We start from the raw sequence: 13,974 nt of genomic DNA, 5'->3' as shown, positions 1-13,974 counted from the left end.
GCATGACGTCTCTGATCCACTGGTTAAAGGACACTTTGATTCTCTTCTCTTTCATCTCAAACCGCTTCAAACAACAAAGCGTGTGATGGAAAAGTGGTTAGAACTGCATGACTGTCGTGTTTTATGTTATGTGTTGTGTTTATTATTTTACTTTATGTTTAACTGTTTTGTAAAGCGCTTTGTTACAGCTGCCGCTGTTGTGAAAGCGCTATATAAATCAGCATGTATTGTATTGTATTGTATTGTATTTCCAAGTAATATTGAGAAGTCACATTCCTTAATGTTCTGACATACATTAACTGGGACGTAAAAAATGTGTACAGGTTAATTCTGTCTGTTAACAGAATTAACTTTATGAATTGGAATGAATGTAAGACAGACTATTATAATAAACAAATTGAATTCAATTTTAGACCGACTGAAAAGGCAACTTCAACCTTAAAAAAATCATGAAAGGGGGCAAGCTGCCAAAATAGACTCTCATTCGGGAACAAAGGAACAATAACTTGATCTAAATAACTGTGGAGTAACGATTGTTTCCAAAGTTTATCTGCGCCCCTTCCCCGATTCTGTCCTTTTTTATTTTCTATTTCTGTATTATGTGGAATGTTGTGCTGCCGTTGTATTTTTTGTTATTTGTGTAATATCAAAAATTAGAAAAAAAAAAAGAAATATGCAGTCAGTCCTCACTTGAGTTCCTCATCCCTGAAGGTTTGAGACCTTGAGCCCACAAATCCTGGTACTTCTTGTTAAAAGCAGGTCTCCAACTCCCAGAGATCCATGGAGAGTCTGGAGATGTCATCCTGAAGAGAAGGAATAACAATGATGGCAAGTATCGGAGCATTCAGAAATGTGATAACTCACACTTCACGTCTATTTACCGGTGATTAATAAAGATATCTTCACCAGCTTGTTTTCGCAAACCTATGGAGAAAAATCACAACAAGATGAACAATTCAATCGGTCAACCATTCAGTCGAACTTTATTTACACAATGCTTTTCATGTAACCTAAAGTGCTTTACATTGATTAAAATGATCCCTTCCTGCCACTCTTCCACAAGGGCCTAGATAACTTAAAAATAATGATGTCATGACCTAAGGACTTCAGTTTGGGCACAGAGCATCCATGTGAGGAAACAGCAGCTCAAGGACCCGTCAGGACCAGAGTTAGTTTGATTTGTAAAGCAAAGAAATAATTTGTTAGTTTTTGTTTCTTTAAAATTATTTTTGTTAACTAAATATATTTTCAATTGTTGTTTTTTCATTTATGTACTGTAACTAGAATAACCATGATACTGCCCGACACACTGGGCTATGGCTCTCCTTTTCTGGGGCTCACTGAATGACTGAATGGAATATTTGAACAATGCTCTGAGTTTCCTGACGCAGCAGTGTGGGCTCGAGATGTATTTCCGAAAGAAACCATGGTTAAGGAATGGGGATTTTGGGTGCGAGTCCAAGCTCCACTGTTCTTGGGCTCGTTTTTGAGGGAATCATAAGGTAAAAGAAGTTCGAAAAGATAGGAAGGCCCTCGACCAGTGGTGACAAACATACGGCCCGCGGGCCGGAACCTTGGAGGCCAGCCCCCAAGGAGGTTTGATCAGGTCCGCAGGATCATTTAAAAGTTAAAAAATGCTTAAAAGACACGGAATTAATATTTTTAATATAGTGCAATTCATGAAGTATCTGCTAGGGGACACAAGGTTTTGATCAGAGAAGACAACAGCAGTCTCAGTCTGTCACTGAGACAGACTCAACACAGCAGATGCTATCAAGGACATGTGAATACTTTATTCTTTGCACATTATAATAGCTTAGTGTAAGGCAGTGGTCACCAACATGGTGCCCGCGGGCACCAGGTAGCCCGTGAAGACCACTTGAGTAGCCCGCCAGTGCCTGGACATTGTGATTTGCTAGTAGAAATTATGATTTAAAAATGCAAACATTGGCAGTACTGTGAGACATTTCGAAACACGATCAAAGTCTGACAATTTAAATCATCAAGTATTAAAAATAACACATCCTCATATTATTGAAGGTATTTTGGACAAATATGTTATTTCAGACGTGTATCAATTTGGTAGCCCTTCACACAATCGGTACACATGAAGTTGCTCTCACCCTCAAAAATGTTGGTGACACCTGGTGTAAGGTGTAAGCAGGGATTAAAATGAAATGTTATCTGCACGTGTGAAAATGCATTACTCCAATTACTTGTTAAAGTTTTGTGCCTTTGTACAATCAGTGGGATCAGTTGCAATGCATATTGGTGAATGATAAAAGTAAATTGCATATTTGTCTCAGGAAATCTAAGGTACTTCGTGAAATGTTTTGTAAAACATATGTTAATTAAATGTGAACATTTTCCTCATGTTCTTGTGCTTCTTTAGACTAAAACAAAGGAAAGACATATCATTTTGGTTATTTAGAGCAGAGTATGGTATAATTGTAATGGTCCAGCCCACTTGGCATCGACCGAGGCCATATGTGGCCCACAATGTGAAATTAGTTTGACACCCCTGCTCTAGTCCATAAAGACATTTAAAACCAATAAAACAACCTTAAAATAAATCCTTAAACACAGGGAGACTATTCAATGACTTTAAAATCAGTGTAATGACCACATCACTACTAGATAAAATATTACCTCTGATGTTGTCAATCTTTCAACAATATCCTAAATGTACCTCTACATGTAAAATGTTCAATGTTTAAGTTGTTCATTTTACTTGTTGGTCAGTTACACACCTTTAACCCTGTCACGACCTGGTATAAGATGACCCATTTTCCTGTGGCGTCTTAGGAGGCAGACAGCTGCAACTACCAAAATGCACCACAGGAGGGCACTAATGCTGCCAATCAATACGGGATCCTGGAGCAGTGAAAGCAAGGGAGACTGATCCGGTCTGCGGCTTTCTCTCTCAGAAGTAACTCTTATCTGTGGGTCTTTCAAACAAACAAAATTAATTATTCCACAAATAATGTTCCATGTGTCAGTAAAATAGAATGAATTACAAGTAGTATTTGCATTGCCCCGAAAATTATTTAAATGTGCTTTAGCTTACTTATGACAAATCCATGGAGGTCACTTGGCAACCCTACTCCAGCCCCGTTCACTGCTGCAAGGGTAATCCAGTAGCGTTTCCCCGGTTGCAGAGCAAAAATATCTAGCCAGTGTTGGCTGCTATCAACAGTCCAGTTTTGGTACTCCTGCTCATATGACTCAACACACCACACCTGAATGAGGAAACAGTTTGCATTGAAGTTTGGGTAGCATTTTCTGGACCAGCCTAGAAATGTCCAAATGTTGAATTATACTTTCACAGTTTCTACCCACTGTGTCTCCTCTCCAAGCATAGGAATTTAGAGTTGATCAAACTTTTTTTTAAAGAAAAATTGTGTGCGGAAAAGATGTGAAAAATAAAAAAAAATATTACCATTTAAATACCAGTACACTTGATGAAAATGAATACATTCACATGCAGTCAATAACCCTTTCAAAACCCGAATCTTAGCAAAATAAATAAATTTATAACAAGCATATTCTGCTTGTTAAAAACCCAAATAAGTCCCCTGGGTCCCTTTTCAAACCAGAATATTTGGTCATAGTAAGACAATACTGTTTCTTCGCTGTAGTGAGAAGTGAAGCCACCGGCGGGCATCTTACATTGCCAAACTTGAATACATTAATTTCTTTGCAGCATTTCTTTTCACCAAAAATGTGAAAGTGTTTATTCCGACACACATATAATGTGTGAATATTAGTCACAGAATATTGACTGCATGCAAACTTGGAAAATATGGGAAATTGAAGTTAACACAAAATAAGTCGAATATAAACAGGTATGTACTGTTCTTGACTTGATGCCAAAATGTAACTGAAACAGAACTACAGTGTCTACTAACTAAAAATATGACACATATACCGAGAAACAATTGTGGTCTCCTGAATTATGTGTTGAAATGGTTCCTGCTCAAAAAGTGAACCATGAACGAAATGGTTATAATGACTCATCACATTTGCTTCTAAACTTGAAATTAGGAAAAGGTGTCACAAGTCAAGTGCAGATAAAGAGAGGCTAGTTGTTTAAAATCATGTATCCTTGGCTTCAAAGTGTATATTAATCCTGTGTTTTAAACTCTTGTAAAGTGCCTTTGAGTACGATGAAAAGCGATTTCAAAGTAAATGTTTTTTTTATTATTATTATTAGATCAAATCAACTAAATAAGCATTACCCGGTAACCTTGGATGATTCCATTGTGAGTTTCAGATGGAGGAGGCTCCCAGTTTAGGTGGATGGAGTTGTTGTGATCATGATAAACTGTTATGGACACAGCTAGTGGAGCTGCACTGGGAACTGCATCGAAAAAGATAATGAAGTAACTATTGAATTCCAAATTATGAAAATATAATGACTGCAATATTCCTCACCCGTCTCCGGAACTCTAAGGAGCCGTGTGTTACTCTCCCGGCCATACAAACTGCTGCCATAGGGGCGAACCTTAAACTCATATTTGTAGCCTCTCCTTAATGGGCCAACCTGGGTCTGAAAGCTTGGCACGGTCACCTTTTTTGCGGCCCAGTCGGAGCTGGTGGGGAAAAGGCAACGATAGAGGACCTCAAAGCCATCGAGGTAATGAGGCTGAATGGGGAGGGACTGGAACTGAAAGAACGCGATGAAGAAAAGCAACCGATGAAGCAAAACATGCTCTTAATTTTCCGTGTAACAGTGTTTAGATACCTTCCATTGCACTTGTGATATGTTGGAGCCTGGGGCCATGATTGTGACATTTTCGAGGACCACTCGCAGGGTTGACAGTTCTATGTGTTGATCTTTCTGCTTCGTATTGGCAGCTACAGGAAATAAACGCAGCTTACTACATTATATAAGATTATAAGAGAGAGAGAGAGCAATACGCAAGTGTACCTAACATGGGATAAGACACTTTCCACTTAATAAGGCACATTTATCAAATGTTATTTCAGCAACACTTGGGCAACTAATATGGCATTGTCTGTCAGTATTTACCAATTTTAATTGAAACACATTCACACCACTGACGGTGCACTACTCAAGGGGACTGTCGCAAATTTTACGATCACATGGAGGCTTTCCGAGCATGTTTTGTGCTGTTACAAGGAACATACTGTATATGTACAAGAAACATTTGTGACTGTGTTCCACCTCTTTAACCCTTTCAAGCACCAATAATAATTGCCTGTACCTGATAACATGATAAGCTGCCCACTGTCATAAGCACTGTCCCTGAAAAGGGTTAATGTTTTATTTGGTTCAGACATGTTGTAATGCAGTTACAGTGGTACCTCTACTGACAAAATTAATTGGCTCTGGAAGAAATTTATTCACTAGAAAATTTGTACGTTGAGATGCGATTTGCATGTAAATGCTCTAATCCATTCCAAGCCCCCCAAAAATTCTGACAAATGTTTTCTAAAGCATAAAAATGCATCAAAATATGTAACAAATACATGTTGCAATTAGATTATTGAACAATAAATGACAGCTTTATATACTGTAAAAAAATATAGAATAAGGAATTAAAAGATAAGATAAGATAAGATAACCTTTATTCGTCCCACAATGGGGAAATTTACAGCCTCCAGCAGCAAGAATGTACGTGGAAAGAAGAAAGGAGAAAGAGAAAAAAAAACAACAAACATCTTTCAATTAAATACAATATGAACACAAATGGATAAAAATTATTATTATTATTATGATTGTTATTTTTTATTCATCAGCCTGACAGCAGTCGGTAGGAACAAGCGTCGGTATCTCTCCTTCTTGCAGCGCGGGTGTAACAGTCTCTGGCTGAAGGAGCTACCAAGTGCTGTCAGGGCGGGCTGGAGGGGGTGGGAGGGACTGGCCATCATAGCTTTTAGCTTAGTTAGCATCCTTCTGTTGCCCACAGCCTCCAGAGTGTCAAGGGAGCAACCCTTGATGCTCTTTTAACATTTAACTGCGTCCTCATCGATTTTTGCCCTCTTTAGTTCATGTTCTCTCTCAGAGGTGGTTTTTGCCTGGCGTTTTGTAAAGAACTGATCCAAGGACGTTTGCTTTTGTCGGCTTTTTACAACCCAATCGTGAGCGATCGCCAGACTGGTGAACACTTTTTCTGACGTAAAACTAGCGGAATGCCTCATGGACTAAGGAGCGAGTGACGAGGACGCTGCATCGACACATGTCTATCTATCTACACACATTGACACGTTCGGTAGAAGTCCCTCTTAGTCAATGGGATGCCAGGATGATGCTCGGTAATAGTCAATGGCAGAGCAGCTATAAGGATATTGCATTCAGGAAACTCGGAGCTGTGAGGAGCAGCCCATACTGCATTTTTACCTTTCGTATCTTGAAATTTCATTCCTAAGAGGCAATATTTTCCTGTTGAGGCCTTTCATAACTTGAAAATTTTGTATGAAGAGGCGTTCATAGGGAGAGGTACCACTGTATAGTGCTGTTGCTTGTCTTTGTGTATTAAATTATTGCAACTTGGAGACACCCTAAGTAACAAAGTGCAGTCAAAGTTGATAAGTTGTTTACAGTCACTTGGTGTCATTCCAGGAGACAGCTAGTATAGTGTCAGGAGTTTGATGCTATCGATGCTACTGCTATGCGTTAGACTCGCGAACGCAAGTTAGCACGCAATCGTATCACAAATGCGGAAATAGCAAATGTGCAGAGTTTGTTCCTGAGAAAAAGTAAGTGTTGAAAATGGATTGTTATCTTGGATGATGCAACGTTAATGATTGAAAAACTTATTGGGTCTCCTGAAAAGTGCTAATTTTGGAGGTATTATTCCGCCCAACCTAAACTTCAACCTCATATCGTTTCACCAAAATAATGCATTACTACAAAACTACTGGTTACTCTAAAATGGTTCATTTAAGGTTCAATGATTATATTCAAGTGTTATACCGGAGACAAATTCCTTGTGTGTTCTACATACTTGGCCAATAAAGATGATTCTGATTCTGATTCTGATTGAAATAAATGTTTCGCCAAATGAAGAGCACAACAAAAATCATACGGACATACTTTGACCTTCAACTAGTAGCTGTGCAGTGGCTGTGACCACACCGACATCGTTGACCGCTGTGCAGGTGTACTTGCCAGCATCTTGGGCCGTCACATAATGGATCTGAAGTGTCTGGTCTGGGTTAATAAGATATCTGGACACAAATGTGACTTTTACCTTAATACCTTTGAGTGCATTACCACCACCTTATGGCCAACTTCTGTAATGCACAAAAAGTATTTGCCAACTGCCAAAAGAAAGTCAACACGGTTAGGGAACAGATATTTCTTTGGATTTTCAAGAATATGCAAAAAGATCACAACACAAGAAAAAAACACACGCCGAGTTAATCCTTTGATGCTTGCTGAGTTATGGTGAGAGATGTCACGTATGATGGCAGCTCAAACGTTACTATTTTGTTTACTTTTACAGAAATGCAGTGGATATTAAATGTCTACACACCCCTGTTCAAATGCCAGGTATTTATGGTTAAAAAAATCATTAAAGTACAAATAAAGAATTAAAGATGAACTTTTTCAAAATTTGAACAATAACCTCATACTCATTTAGTGGTTTGCAAGCATGTGCACGAACTCTTACCTCCCCCGCCACCACCCCCGCAAAAAAACATTCCCTACGTGTGCACACACTTGCAAATCTTTGCCGCTCAGTGAGATATAAGTGGGATGTGGTTCTAAAAAATGAACCAATTAACGTTAAACTGTTAAATGATATTCTGGAGATACTTGTCACCACTTAAAGTGCCTGTGACAAACTCTGTCTTACTGATCACTACCTTTTAGCTCCTGAGTCAATCAAGGTCATGTTAGTCAAATTCCTACTCATACTTTCTAAATTGTAGTGCTTTAGAGCTTGTGGTACAAATAAAACAAGCATTATATTGTACTGTGTACTGTACGATGAAATTTGACATTCACAATACCTGCCATTGGGCAGTGGGCCCCGCTCTCTGCTCCAGACCACCGCAGGTGGAGGGTCACCTTTTGCCTGACAGTAGAACTGGGCAGACTCCCCCAATCTCACTGAGACATTTCCTGGCTTGACCAAAAAAACTGGTTTTGCTGGAGTAAAAGAAAGTAAATCAGTTCTCAAAGTGGAATGGCATTGCATTTAGAATAACGGTATTGCGTTAAAATACTGCAATATTAAATGACAATTTCGACTCTGGAAATGTCTAACCCAGGACAGTGAGTCGAGCTGCCCTGCTCTCGCGCTTCCCCATCGTGTTGCTGGCCACACACACATAGGCCCCAGAGTGGTTCTTCACTGCAGGAGCGATGATAAGCTTTCCATTCAGCTCCTGTAAAGCACAAAAACACACCCACACACACACACCAACAGGAGGAAGAATTCACAGTAAAAGTTTGATCGCTTTACAAATGTTCAAAATATAATATTAAATTATTAATGTAGCTTTGATCGCTATTACTCAGTTGACAGTGAGTGCAAACTGATTTATCTCTCTTTTTTTGTCAATACAAAAATTAAAATTACATTTGATTAAAAGATGCTTTTAAACTTGGTGCTAAGACTACAGTTAAAACGGTACATTTTGAAGGCATACATAATTGTACAGCTTGCCACAACGCAGATAAAAGAGCACGACAATGAGAAAGTTCAACGACCGTATTGGCCCGATTATAAGACGGCCCTGATTATAAGACGACCCCCTCTTTTTCAAGACTCAAGTTTGAAAAAAGACTTTTTGAACGCCAAATTAATTTTTATACAGAAAATAATTACAGTATATCTGAAACAAATGATTATAACAATATATTTGAGATAAAAAGCATGTTATTTTGCCTCATTCAAATCTTAATATCTGAACATTTAAATATGTAAACTCAAGTGCAATCACATTCGTAAATGAATGGCTTTTGGTTTTTGAAATGTAAATTACATCATAACTTTTCCTCAGCTGCCAGTTAACCTGGCCGATCTTCGACCCACTTTTCTCCAGATTGTTGCTACGTTTGTCCATTTTCTGTTACCTCTTCATTTATTTTCTTCTCTTTTCTTTCTTACCGCATTTTTTTATTTTTCTTCTTCGTGCTGCCGCTATTTTTATTTTTATTCTTTGTGACAGGGGTGCGCTTTGGCCTGGGGAGTCAAGTTCAGCATTCGCTTCAATGATACAGTATCTGGCGTGATCTAGCGCCGTGATTGGGTATAATGTCTAGACCCCGAATATAAGACAGCCCCCACATTTTCAGACTTATTTCAATGCAAAAAACACCGTCTTATATTCGGGCCAATACGGTATTATTCTGCAACAATTCTCCTAAAAAATATTAAGCATCATTTTGATTCCTTTATTGTGTTTTGCCCCTATTCGGAGCAGGCTACATCTGCCTCATAACTCCAAATGGTTTCGCTTTGTTAGGATGCGGAGAGGCCCCTCTGCCATCAACACCACCATTTGGGTGGAAACGCTAGCACTTAATATTGCACCCAAAAGAGTGACACCATTTGTGCTTTGAGGGAGTAAAGCCAATGCTCGATTCAGAGCAAATACGAAATATTGCTTCTCCCTAGGTGGTTTGCATGCATTTGTTTGCAGAGGAACTACAAGAGAGGCTGCTTCACATGGTTTCTCCTGCGATGTACAAAAAAAAATGTTTGCTTGTGAATCAGGTTGTCGGTGGTTTTGCTAATAATTTGCAGAATACTAAATATTATCTTGGTGCACAGTTCTACACCTGTAAACAAGTAAATACATGAACCAAATACACCAACTTCCTTGCTCACCATTCTCCAAGCCTGCTCCTTTTTGGTTTGGTCCAGGTGTTTGGATGCTGGTTCTGCTGGGTAGCTCTCAGTGCCCACAGAACGACTCTTGTGTCCTATGTTTTTTTTTTTTATTCCTACGCATTGTGTGTTCACTTTGTGAACTATATCCACGGGCTATACAATGGGACAAGTTCTTATTCCTAACCCAGTGAAAATATCAAGCAGTCTGGTGGTGCCATAATGAGCCACACCTTTACCAAATGTCATAGGTTTGTGCTTGGACTGTTTTTGCCTGTCATGTTAATTGCTTCCGTTCTATTTCTTATTTTCTTGTGTCAAAATGACTGCAGTGAAAAGAAAAAAAGGCTAATGGTGGTGTGGTGTGCATAACAGCACAATGCAAGGTACTGGAATAAGACTTATCTCTTGAGTAACCAACATGCAAACATTTGATTTGAAGCGAAGGAAGAGGCAAAAACTGTATCTTACAGTGTAGTGGAAGTCAGTGTAGTTGATTGCCAGGCCATCCTTTCTCCACATAATGTTAGGTTCTGGGTGTCCCACTGGGGGCGCACAGTTTAAAACAGCCACTTCTCCCTCTGCCACCTCGACATCACTGGGCTCCACGGTGAAGGCCTCCTGCAGTGCTACAAAGTACAAGAAACAGCTGAGAATTAATAAGTCATCAGGACATCAAAAAGACAATAAATAAATATGTAAATAAATAAACAAATACAGAACATTAAATTGCACAGATTGCATGTGAATACTGTTTTTACAGAGAGGTAAACTATATACAGTATACACCTCTACAGGCTGCCGAGGTCATTTTCTAACAAAAAAGTATGAGAGGTGAAAAAAATACAAATACATCTCACTGTCAATAATGAATCATGGGCCCTTGAACTCAGTCTTTTAACATTTCAGCCTCTGCTGAAATCCAAAAAGAAGCCACTGACTGTAAGACTGTCGGCGGTTTGTTTTTTCCACATTGATGTTATTATCGCTTCCAGTAAACTAATAAGATTGATTGTCTTATTTTCTGTGAAATAATCACAACATGATTAACTATGTCACACTTACATCATCGGTGACAGTGGATTCAAGTAATAAAACCCAGCTGCTTGACACATAACTGTATAGTACTTTATTTTTACTTCACGGGAATTCACCATCTGCCCGTATTAGACCATGACTTGGTCTGAACCCGTACCTCAGTCTCCCATTTGAGGAAGGCTGCACTACACAAACGAGAATAGATCATATTTACCTTGTATTATCTTCACCATACTGGGTTTTTATAATATTCAGCATTTAATTTCAAATCTCCCCACCTACAATTCACAGAAGCATTGCCAGACCTTAAAAAGCTTGTGGGGTCTGATAAACACTCCCAAAGTTCATATTTACCTTGAACCCTGAATATGTCACCAACATTACAGTAGGGTTCACGACTGGTGAGGGAGTGATGTTAGAGTCAGATTTATAAATTTCCAGAGATTACTCTAAACCAAAGAGATTGGTGTGTTTGGCATGAAATAAGCAGCCCTGAAATTAAAAACAGGTAAATTTGTATTTTTCTGACCCGTTTGAAGCAGATCTTTAATCACTGGCATGTGAATATCCTTATTCATCCTGGTCATTGTATTCTTGTCAAAAAATCATGACAGATTCAGCCTTTTTTATGCATTGAAGTGTGTTAATTAAGATTTAAACAACATTAACTGCTTCAAATAAAGCAAAACTTTAAGCCACTTCAGACGATTGGATGTCCCTAGGAACCTGTGCTTATTGAACTTGATGAAACGCTGATGGCTGACTGACAGTCTAGCGCACAAGAAAGCTTTATGCGGATTCACTCCTTTTGGAGTCCACATTTCACAGGGCCAGTTCACAGTTCTCAAAACAAAAAAAAACCCAGCAAGAACAACAAAAAACACTGTCACAAATGTCAAAACTATATGTAGATAGTAGAATCTTATTAAAGTGACCTTTTGTAAATCACCCCAATCTGGCTCGATTTTATGCCTCTAATTTGATTTTAATTATTGTATTTTCCGCACAATAAGGCACACCTAAAAGCATTCCATTTTCTCAAAAGCCGACAGTGCACATTATAATCGGATGTGCCTTATATATGGGTCAATATATTTTTTCAACCATATTGTATTTAATTGAAAGATGTTTTTTTTTCTCTTTCTCCTTTCTTCTTTCTACATACATTCTTGCTGCTGGAGGCTGTAAATTTCCCCAGTGTGGGACGAATAAGGGATATCTTATCTTATCTTATCTTAATATTCTGATTTCTTGGGCATAGATTTGAAATGCTTTGTAAAGCCCTTAGTCACAGCTGCAGTGGTTGAGAAAGCTCTACATCAGTGGTCCTCAACTAGAAATGCTGTTGAGGACCACTTTTTTTTTTTTTTTAGAAGACCAAGGTCCGGTCCCATGCACGGTGGTCATGGGGAGCAGGGCTATATGCCCATTTAGTATGGTCTAGCCAAGCTTATACAAATCAACACTCCTCACAACCAATCAATAATGGGGTGCATGAAAATAACAATTATTCACTTTGCCAGTACACAACAAATATGTATTGTGTTGAGGCAGAGGAACTCTTTTATTTTGTTAAGTTGTGCCTGCATAATAATAGAAATAGCTCTAGAAATAAGAGATTTTTACTTTAACTTTGTTAAAGAGTAGTTGTCTTTTTTCCCCTTAATTTAACAAAAGCAAAACAAAATACTTATTTTACAAAATAAATACTAAACATCAAAACAAAAATATTATTTTCATTTGTACAATTCCCCTTTTCACATCCCCTCTGAAATCACCGAAAAATATATCAGAAGAGGAGTTAAGAAGCATTTTAAATACTGACACAAGGGAGCACAGGAATCTGCAGTGCTGTTCTTCCACTAAAGGTGAATGCAATGTCTGAGGCATGCAAATATTATTTGAGGACGCCATTGGGATGTTCATTTAAAATGTTGCGGTGTTCTGCTGTTAAACAGCTGCAAAGATCCCCGGGTAGACGGCAGCAAAACTGCACACAATCGAAACGTCCCACGATTTGTCTTGTCTAATTGTCTGTGTGTGGCTCTCCTGTGCTGAAGCTGTGAGCACATGCGCATGCGTCTGTTTCCTGACACAATCATCCATTTTGAATGCGTGACGCTGATGTATGGGCACACCTTAAGTTCAGAGGAGCCAATCGGCGCATCGTTATCGCCGACATGCCCCCGTCTCCAGTTCGTCAAACATTATAGACATTTAGGTCAGATGAGCATGACCTGAACCTCCACTCTTCACTTGCATCAAATACTGTATATATCAGATTTATATCCACATATGAAAGAAGCTCAAGTTGGATTTCAATAAAATTTGTACCAAATTGGTGTGCAGAAAACTCGCCAATCAGAGGCTGTCAACACGGAAGGTGTTACTGAGGGGTGTCGTTAATCTTTTGTAGGTACCCGCTGCAGCCTCATGGGGACAACCATCAATTGTACATTCCAAAAAAACAAAACATCAAACTGGATACACATCAATTTTCTCTGAGAAATAGCTGATTTTTATTTATTTATTTTTTTGTGCAACGTTTGACCGGTCAATCATTCAGTAAAATTCAGCAGAAGTCTTACCTGCAATGTGCAAGGTTGCATTGTGGCTCATGGCCGTTCCTGCACTGTTCCTGGCCACACACGTGTACACTCCCTCATGCGAGTGGCCGTGACCAATCCCACCCACACTCAGGAAGAAAAGCCGATCATCTGATAAAATCATGGGCTGCAGTTGGCCATCTCCCCTTGATATCTCCAGAGGCTGGCCATTGTGCAGCCATTCAATGGTTGGCTTTGGGTTTCCATCCCCCCGGCATGAGAATGTGGCTGGCTTTCCAAATTTCACCACGACATCAGAGGGGTGATGCACAATGCGAGGTGGTACATCGTCAGCACAAACTCTAGCACCTGTTAAAGGATTCAGATTGTTTTTGATTAAGTACTAAAATGTCTGGTCATTCTTTATTTACAATAGCATTCTTTTCCTGTTGGAGTGTCCCTTACCAGTTGTTGAGAACATACAGTATGGAAACAGAAATCTGCCATGACATTTTGACATTGAAAATAATGTTGGTATTATAAAAAAACACCCAAAACAAAATGACGCCTAAAAGAATATT

At 38.9% G+C, this 13,974-nt stretch overlaps 2 protein-coding genes across 5 annotated transcripts in view; both read right to left on the bottom strand.

Moving 5' to 3' along the window:
* Positions 1 to 13,974, bottom strand: part of LOC127587804 (uncharacterized) — a 265,695-nt gene that overhangs the window by 109,163 nt on the left and 142,558 nt on the right. The window lies entirely within an intron of this gene.
* robo4 (roundabout, axon guidance receptor, homolog 4 (Drosophila)) overlaps positions 1 to 13,974 on the bottom strand; it is a 48,071-nt gene that overhangs the window by 18,043 nt on the left and 16,054 nt on the right. For 3 of the 4 annotated variants that reach the window (XM_052046234.1, XM_052046231.1, XM_052046233.1), the window contains exons 2-13: positions 13,436 to 13,762; positions 10,281 to 10,438; positions 8,241 to 8,361; positions 7,984 to 8,122; positions 7,061 to 7,194; positions 4,745 to 4,857; positions 4,435 to 4,666; positions 4,239 to 4,360; positions 3,068 to 3,239; positions 2,751 to 2,948; positions 882 to 924; positions 691 to 803 (exon numbers count right to left, since the gene is read on the bottom strand). In XM_052046234.1, coding sequence (XP_051902194.1) covers positions 691 to 803; positions 882 to 924; positions 2,751 to 2,948; positions 3,068 to 3,239; positions 4,239 to 4,360; positions 4,435 to 4,666; positions 4,745 to 4,857; positions 7,061 to 7,194; positions 7,984 to 8,122; positions 8,241 to 8,361; positions 10,281 to 10,438; positions 13,436 to 13,762 — 1,872 coding nt within the window. The remainder of the gene's footprint in view (positions 1 to 690; positions 804 to 881; positions 925 to 2,750; positions 2,949 to 3,067; positions 3,240 to 4,238; positions 4,361 to 4,434; positions 4,667 to 4,744; positions 4,858 to 7,060; positions 7,195 to 7,983; positions 8,123 to 8,240; positions 8,362 to 10,280; positions 10,439 to 13,435; positions 13,763 to 13,974) is intronic. The other variant, XM_052046232.1, reaches the window with a different exon arrangement.

Source organism: Hippocampus zosterae, chromosome 16 (assembly GCF_025434085.1).
Source record: "Hippocampus zosterae strain Florida chromosome 16, ASM2543408v3, whole genome shotgun sequence".
Classification (NCBI taxonomy): Eukaryota; Metazoa; Chordata; class Actinopteri; order Syngnathiformes; family Syngnathidae; genus Hippocampus; species Hippocampus zosterae.
Note: the sequence above shows the minus strand (reverse complement) of the source record. Positions and strands in the feature narration are given on the sequence as shown.